Source organism: Pseudorca crassidens, chromosome 9 (genome assembly GCF_039906515.1).
Source record: "Pseudorca crassidens isolate mPseCra1 chromosome 9, mPseCra1.hap1, whole genome shotgun sequence".
NCBI classification, from domain to species: Eukaryota; Metazoa; Chordata; class Mammalia; order Artiodactyla; family Delphinidae; genus Pseudorca; species Pseudorca crassidens.
The window spans coordinates 8,282,346-8,289,385 of NC_090304.1; the positions used below are offsets into that span (position 1 = coordinate 8,282,346).

At 59.8% G+C, this 7,040-nt stretch overlaps 2 protein-coding genes across 11 annotated transcripts; both read right to left on the minus strand.

Annotated features, from left to right (window-relative positions):
* Positions 1 to 280: 280 nt before the first annotated feature.
* DNAJC4 (DnaJ heat shock protein family (Hsp40) member C4) lies at positions 281 to 3,812 on the minus strand. 7 transcript variants are annotated; one of them, XM_067748580.1, is made up of 7 exons: positions 3,460 to 3,812; positions 3,048 to 3,140; positions 2,286 to 2,379; positions 1,620 to 1,804; positions 1,371 to 1,532; positions 581 to 667; positions 281 to 490 (listed from the first exon to the last, which is right to left on the minus strand). In XM_067748580.1, the coding sequence occupies exons 1-7, from the start codon at positions 3,588 to 3,590 to the stop codon at positions 382 to 384; spliced, it is 861 nt and encodes a 286-aa protein (XP_067604681.1). In that variant the 5' UTR covers positions 3,591 to 3,812; the 3' UTR covers positions 281 to 381. The 7 variants fall into 7 exon arrangements, with proteins under 7 accessions (XP_067604681.1, XP_067604680.1, XP_067604682.1 ...); XM_067748579.1 differs by having other exon boundaries at positions 1,371 to 1,535; XM_067748581.1 differs by having other exon boundaries at positions 1,371 to 1,535; positions 1,620 to 1,781; positions 2,286 to 2,399.
* Positions 3,813 to 3,964: 152 nt separating this feature from the next.
* NUDT22 (nudix hydrolase 22) lies at positions 3,965 to 7,038 on the minus strand. Of its 4 annotated transcripts, none has more exons than XM_067748586.1 (6): positions 6,931 to 7,038; positions 6,154 to 6,651; positions 5,701 to 5,799; positions 4,611 to 4,708; positions 4,379 to 4,472; positions 3,965 to 4,131 (listed from the first exon to the last, which is right to left on the minus strand). In XM_067748586.1, exons 2-6 carry the CDS (start codon positions 6,631 to 6,633, stop codon positions 4,030 to 4,032), a joined length of 873 nt encoding a protein of 290 aa, XP_067604687.1. In that variant the 5' UTR covers positions 6,634 to 6,651; positions 6,931 to 7,038; the 3' UTR covers positions 3,965 to 4,029. The 4 variants fall into 4 exon arrangements, with proteins under 4 accessions (XP_067604687.1, XP_067604689.1, XP_067604685.1 ...); XM_067748588.1 differs by having other exon boundaries at positions 4,372 to 4,472; positions 6,803 to 7,035; XM_067748584.1 differs by having other exon boundaries at positions 6,803 to 7,032.
* Between the last annotated feature and the right edge of the window lie 2 nt (positions 7,039 to 7,040).

Here is a 7,040-nt window from a genome sequence, read left to right on the forward strand (position 1 = left end):
GTGGGGACGGCGGGGGGCCGGGCCCGGGCTGGCGGGCGGGCGGCTCATGTGACCCAGACACGCGCTCCCCACCGGGCCGCGGGGCGGGGGCGGGGTGGGGGAGGGGGGGCGAGGCCGCCGGCGGGGCCCGCCCCCTCTACACACACCCCACCTCCTGCCGCAGCAGGGGAAAGGGGACGCACCGCCCAGGGGGCCGGGCTCCCGGGTTGCCGCCGCCAGAACCCGGAGGGCGGGGCCCGGGCCGGGGGCTCTGGGCCTGTAGGAGCGAGCCAGACAAGAGCTCTGAGAATCACTTTATTGCACGCGTTTTGGGGAGTGGGGTGTCCCAGAAGGGAGCACACCGCAGGCCCCATCCAAGGTGTGCTCTCCAAGGTGAACCGCTCAGGGGCTGGGGCCGGGGGGCACGATCCCGGGGCCTTGAGGAGGCCCGGGTGGTGGCTGCAGCTGCGGCCCCAGCCGTTGCTCCTCCTGGAGCCTGGCTCTCTTGGCCCTGCAGGGGAGAGTACCTGGTGGTCAGGTTGGGATCCTGGAGGGTGGTGCCAGGACAGTGAGGAGAGGGCAGGAAAGAGCTGGGACAGACCTGGCCCGGGCCCGAGTGTCATTGTAGATGGCTGTGATGATCCGATCCTTTTCATCCATGAAGCTACGATGCATCTGCTCCAGCTTCCTGCAAGGGGGTTACAACCGACTCTGGGAATCCCCAATCCCCGCTGTCTCCCAAGTCCCACCCCCCTCTACCCTACTTGAGGGTCTCACAGCTTTACACTTGTGGGGACCTCAGCTAACTGCCTGTGCTAGATGAGGAAAGGGGCACAGAGTAGCTGGTTCTTGTCCAGGGCCTAATGGCGACCCAGGTCCCTGACTGTCCTGAAGGTGGTGACAGCAGGTCCGTCATGGAGGTCCTTAAAGGCGACTAGAAAGGTTTGTTCATCTAACTCCGTCACTGAACTAGGCACACTGCTAGCAGTGTGCACCAGCCTTTAGGTGTCTTTGCTATCAAGCCTCAGTGGCAATGGCACGCATGAGAGAGTGGCAGGAAAACAGCAACTACCAAACAAATGAAGACAGTTTCTGGTGAGGCCCAGTTCAATGCATTTCCTTCTTGTGCAGGATTTTGGTTGGCTCCAGCACTCTCTGGCAACCAGCACCAAGATTTAAATTCAAATTCTAAAAAACTGAAAATGACATTAGCCCTTAGTGCAGAGCTGCCTTTGCTAAATAAGACGAGACTCTGGAGGAGACCTATTTCATGCAGTTCTTAGCTTGAGAGACACAAGGGTGCAGGCCACAGGGGTGGTATGGATGGATGGCTGACACTGGGCTTCACCCACCCTCCTGCCCTCTGCCCATCACCCTAGGGGGACGTGCACCTGAAGGCAACATAGTGCAGGCCCATGCCTGCCAGCATGATCAGGAGGCAGTACCCCAGCACCCGCCGGTTGTGCTTGTGCTGCTGCTGCCTTGACTCTGGTCCCTGAGGCCTCACTTCATGAAACTGGGCCCAGTATTTTGCATTGGGGGGTGCCCAGGAGCTGCTGGGAGGTAGAAGAAGGGACAGTGTAAAGACGGGGCTCCCCAGGAGACTTGGGGGTGGCAAGCTGGGGGCAGGACTACTGTACCTGTGTGCCTGATGAGCAGACCTGGGATGGGCTGTGGTTCCTGGACACTTTGGGGAAGCTGCCGAGCGGAGCTGGTGGTCATAGCTGCGGCGGCTCTGCTCATGGCTCAGCACTTGGTACGCTTCACTCAGCTCCACAAAGCGGCTGTGCAGGGCTGGGTTCCTGGGGTCCCGGTCAGGGTGCAGCTGGGGTGGGGCAGGACTCCCCTCATCTCCCTTCCCATGACCTATCCTGATAATATCCACCCACAAGGGCTCATATCATACCCAGAGGCCCTCCCTGGGCAGTGACCCTCACTCTCAGGCCTGCACATCCCTCTAGAAGACCAGAGAGTCAGGAAGCACAAACTCCTGCCCCCTCCCCTTGTTCAAGCCCTCCCCACCTGCTGCCTGGCTCTCATTGGATGCCCTGGTCCCAGCTTTCTCAAGAGCAGGCAGGTCAAGAGAACCAAGCCCAGCCCATCAGACAGGACTCCTGGCTCCTGCCCCACAGCCTTTCCTTCCACCCGGCCAGACCTCTCCCCTTGGGGCAGCTCCCCCTCCCTATGAATGATGAGGGAATGTGCACCAGCCAGAGTGAGCCTCTCAGCTCCATTCCTGAGAATTTGGAGCGGACCCCATCTGGCTCAGACTTCCCTTCCCCCACTCCACTTAAGACCACTGGTACCTCTTTGGACTTGGAGAAGAAAGCTCGTTTAACTTCTTCAGCGCTGGCACCAGGATGCACCCCCAACAGTTCATAGTAGTTACTGGGGCCAGACCTGTGGAGAGAGGCCCAAACCTGCAGGGGCTAAGGAAAACACAGAGGATACCCCTTCCCTGCCCGTCCCAGCCCCGCTGGACCACACCCTTCAACCCAGCATCCAGATGCTGAGGGGGCTGAGGCAGGTGCCAAGGGAGATCTCGAAATCATCCCTCCCTTTTTGACTGTTCCAGGTAAGGGGCAGATCAGATTGTCTCAAAGTGTAGTTTTCAGACCCCTTGCATCAGAAACGCCTGAAAAGCATGTTTTAAAAAATAGATTCTTGAGGCCCACCTCATTCCTGCAAATCAGGATCTCCAGAGCAGCGCCCAGGAATCTGCAGTTTTGTAAGCTCCCCACACCCCGCCTGGGTTATGCACAGCGACGCTTGACAACCACCTGAGTTGTGGAATGTGCATTGGGTTTGGTTGGGCTCAAATTCCAGATGTGCCACTTAACTCTCTGTATGACCTTGGGGGGTCATCCTTTAATCTCTGATCCTGTGCCCTCTCAGCAGTGAAGGTGAGGGTAATCTGACAAGCCTGTAAGGCGCCTGACGCAGCGTAAGAGATCACGACTATCCCAGCACCTAGACTATCCCGGCACCTAGCGCAGGGCCTAGAATTGTGCAGGCCAGCCACAAAAACCTACTGAACGACCGGGCCCGGCCCCAGGCGCCCGACTCACCGCTGCCGGGCGGCCGCTGCGAAGAACCGAGTGGGAGGGTTGTGGGGCCACAGCCGGCGCAGGCGCAGGGGCAGCATGAAGGCAGGCGGGCAGCTGGTGAAAGGTCACAAAGAACAGTGGGATGGGAGCAGACTTCAACCACTGCAGCGGGGATGAGGGGTGGGGGTGGGGGGCAGAGGGAAGGGGCCTGGCCCCGTTGAGATGCAAAGGAAAACCGAAGCAGGCCCGGGGACTCAGGGGCGGGTGGAACCTCCCTGCTGAAGACCAGACCCCAATGTCCTGGCCCTGTCCCCGCCTCTGACCCGGGCGTCTGTACAACCAGCCCCGGACGCCGAGACCCCCTTCCCACCCTGGGAGCTCGGGGGGCGGGTGCAGGAAGAGCCACACCAAGCCCCGCCCCCCCTTCACTCACAGACCCCTCGGCGGTCGCCGTTTCCGGCTCCTATTCAGGCCCCGCCTCCATACTCTCATTGGCGTAGACACCCAGACCACGCCCACAGGCCTGAGGGTGCGTAACAGCGGCGAAGCCCCGCCCCCGCACATCCATTGGCCTTTGACGCCTCGGATCCACCCATCGAGACAGCAGCCCGGGGACTTGCAGAAAGGCGCCAGCGCCCGCCCGGGGAGGCTGCGGCAGGGGGCCTGACCCTCAGTGAGGCTTTCGGCTCAGCCCCCGTTGCTCTGTTCCCTCGGACATGGCTGTTACTCCGCTCTGCAGCGAGACGCGTTTCACAAAGCAGTTTCCACCCCATAATCGGCCTGGAACTTCACCGGAGCCTGGCAAGGGGGCACAGCCCTCAGCTTACAGAGGTGAAAACTGAGGCTGGGCCTTTTTTCCCCCCAAGTCACTTGTCCTGTCTCTCTCAGCCACCCCGGCCCCTCTCTCTGTCTCACGGAAACAGCAGACGCCAACGGAATCCAAGAATAAAGTCCTTTATTGTCTTCCGAGCTGTGGTGATAGGGCTGGGGACTCTAGGGCGACTTAGGTGGAACTTTCCTGGAATTCGTTGTAGAGGAAGATGGCGCCTTTGGCTGAGGGGCAGAGCTCGGCCCACATTTCAGTCTCCTGCAACCTCCTCACACTCTGTGGGAAGACAGTGAGACCCAAATATTCCGACCTCGGGTTTCTTGCAGGAGCTGTGCCCACAGTTCTGGCCCTCTCCCTTGGGCTGAGGACATCCCCAATGAGGTCTTGTGCCTCTGGAGGGAAGCTCTGAGAGATGTGGGAGGCCCCTCTGACCCAGGCCCAGGAGACAGACATGCATCACCAGGCCTCTGCAAGCCCCAACCCAGCTCCTTGTCCAAATGAGACACACTTCGCCACCTCAAACCTGTGACTCCACAAAGATGATTCCTGTGGATTCGTGGGCCTCAGGTCCCCCACTCGTGTAGTGCTTCCTCACCTGCTCAGAAGTCAGGCTGCACCTGGACAAGGATGTGAGAGTGGCCTGGTGAGTGCTTAGACCCTGTAAGGTCCCTGTGGAGTCCCCGCTGCCTCAGCCATGCCGCTCAACCACCCACCTACTCCAGGACCCAGGACCCTGCCTCCCAGAGCTCACTCACTGGACGTAGAACTCAGCACTGGCACGGCCGGCACTGGTCTCATTGCAGGCAATGCCCAACAGCAGCGGCTGGCTCAGGGTGAGCAGCGGCAGGTTCACCTGGGGCCAGGCGTACCACCTGTCAGTGCCCACTGCCCACATCCCTGCCCCTCTCAATGAAGAACAGCATGTTACCCTTGTACAGCATTTTACAGTGTGTAGTTCAAGTGCCCAGAATCACAGAATGTCAGGTCTTGGGCATGTTCATTTCACACGAGAAAACCACAACGGGAGAGATGGAACAGTTAGCCCAGGGTCACCCTAGGGAAGTCAATTTAGTAACTGGGGACTTCCCTGGTGACACAGTGGTTAAGAATCAGCCTGCCAATGCAGGGGACACGGGTTCGATCCCTGGTCCGGGAAGATCCCACATGCTGTGGAGCAACTAAGCCCGTGCGCCACAAATATTGAGCCTGCGCTCTAGAGCCCACGAGCCACAACTACTGAGCCCACATGCCACAACTACTGAAGCCCATGCGCCTAGAGCCTGTGCTCCTCAACAAGAGAAGCCACGGCAATGAGAATCCCGCGCACCGCAATGAGGAGTAGCCCCCGCTTGCCTCAACTAGAGAAAGCCTGTGCACAGCAACGAAGACCCAACGCAGCCAAAAATAAATAAATAAAATTTTAAAAAGTAATTGGGACTCCCATTTACTCCTCTTCTCAACGAACCTGGCGGGAGTAGGCAAGACATTTATTATTGTCCCCATTGTAAAGAGGAACACAGAGACGAGGCACACAGAGGTGAGGGTTAGAATTCCACTCCAAGTGTGCCTAGCTGCAAAGCCGAGCTCTTTGCTCAATGCCAGATGCCTGGGAATTCCCTGGTGGGCCAGTGATTAGGACTCCACACTCTCACTGCCAAGGGCCTGGTTTCAGTCCCAGGTCAAGGAACTAAGATCCCACAAGCCACGTGAGGCAGCCAAAAAAAAAAAAAAAAAAAAAAGCCAGATGCCTACAGACACTCCTGCCATCCCAGACCTGTGAAATTCTGGATTGTTCTATCCCCTCCCTCCTTGCCCACCACTCTGTCCCACCTGCCTCTCACTCACCTCATCACAGATCTCCTGAAGGACACTGGAGAAGAGCTCATGCACCACCAGCTCCCCAGGGAGGTTGATGTGCAGGGGTCTGCCACCTGGGCACAGGGCCTGTAAGAGGTCAGGCTCAGCCCCTGCTCCCCTCTTCTCGCCCTGCTTTTCCCCACACTCACTGGCCCTGAGGGCCTGGTTGGGCACAGAGTGAGAGCCTTGGTGATCCCCTGACCCAGGCCCTGTTTTTCCAGATGGAAAACCACAGGTCCAGCTAGGTCCTCCATCCCTACCCCCACCCCCAATTCCCTAACTTCCCATGGGTCTGGGGCAGGATTCAGCAGGCAGGCTGAGAGGCTGCCCTGAGCGGAGACTTTCGGATAAGCATCAGGCCAACTCCCCCTTTAAGGGATGAAGAAAACAAAGCCAAGCTCTCTGGGTCTTTGTGCCTTTGCGCCCAGCCTGGCATCTCACCTGAGGCTCAGGGTGCCCACCGGGCACGTCCACTAGCCCAGGTGCCTCAGCCACCTGCCCAGAGCGGCGCAGGAAGACAAGGAAGTCGTCAGCAGTGGCCAGTGCAGCGCCCACCCCTAAGGGGTCCGCCAGGTAGGCTTGCTTGTCACCCCAGTCGGTGGCCCCCTGCTGTCGCAGCCAGGCAGCTGAGCTGGCCCAGTTGGTGCCCAGGAAGTCTCGATAGGAAGTAAGGCCCAGGCACAGGTGCAGCTGTGGCCCCGGCGAGCCAGTGGGCACCAGGGTGGCAGAGTGCAGGCGGAACTTGGGGGCGTCAAAGAGCCAGGGCTGGGCCTGAAGCCGGCTCTCCCAGACTGCGGTGATGGCCTTGTCCCCTCCTGGCAGTGGGCGACGGTCGTAGGCAGGGCTCAGCTCAGCCCGTACCTGCTCCTCAGGCAGCCCCCCCGGGGGGCATTGCAGCAGCAGGGACACCTCAGGGTCCATGATCTGGATAGGGCAGTTCTGGGGGAGGGCAGAGCCAGGCCTGTCACCCCGGGGGACCCACAGCCACCCTTGGACCCGACAGCTGGCCCCCTCTGCCACAAACCTCCTGAAGGTACTCCCAGCCCTTCTGCACCCCCCTGACCCCTCCCTGGGCTGTAAAACGTCTTACCATCCCAGCAAGAGTTCCGAGGCTCCTGCTACCAGACATCCCTGAGACTCCCGGGCATCCCTACGACTCAGAGGTCCTGGGTCCTGTCACCCCCTAATGCCTCTGTCTCCCCAAACCAAAAGTCTTGCCTCCAACCCCTGACGCGGCGTTACCCTTCCCAGGGTCCGGAAGCTCCAGGCTGCAGCCGGCAATCACCTGCCTACTCTCCTCGCAGGCTCCGCCTCTTTCCCCCGGAGCG

Excerpts from the sequence above, each read along its gene's own strand:
- NUDT22 (XM_067748584.1), bottom strand. The coding sequence starts at position 6,841 with ATGTCTGGTAGCAGGAGCCTCGGAACTCTTGCTGGGATG. Across the intron at positions 6,652-6,802 it reads TCGGAACTCTTGCTGGGATG|AACTGCCCTATCCAGATCAT; the intron begins GTAAGACGTTTT and ends GCCCTCCCCCAG. Across the intron at positions 4,473-4,610 it reads AGTGCTGAGTTCTACGTCCA|GTGCAGCCTGACTTCTGAGC; the intron begins GTGAGTGAGCTC and ends ATCCTTGTCCAG.
- DNAJC4 (XM_067748577.1), bottom strand. The coding sequence starts at position 3,590 with ATGTGCGGGGGCGGGGCTTCGCCGCTGTTACGCACCCTCAGGCCTGTG. Across the intron at positions 1,851-2,285 it reads TCTTCTCCAAGTCCAAAGAG|GATAGGTCATGGGAAGGGAG; the intron begins GTACCAGTGGTC and ends GGATATTATCAG. Across the intron at positions 1,536-1,619 it reads TCTGCTCATCAGGCACACAG|CAGCTCCTGGGCACCCCCCA; the intron begins GTACAGTAGTCC and ends TCTACCTCCCAG.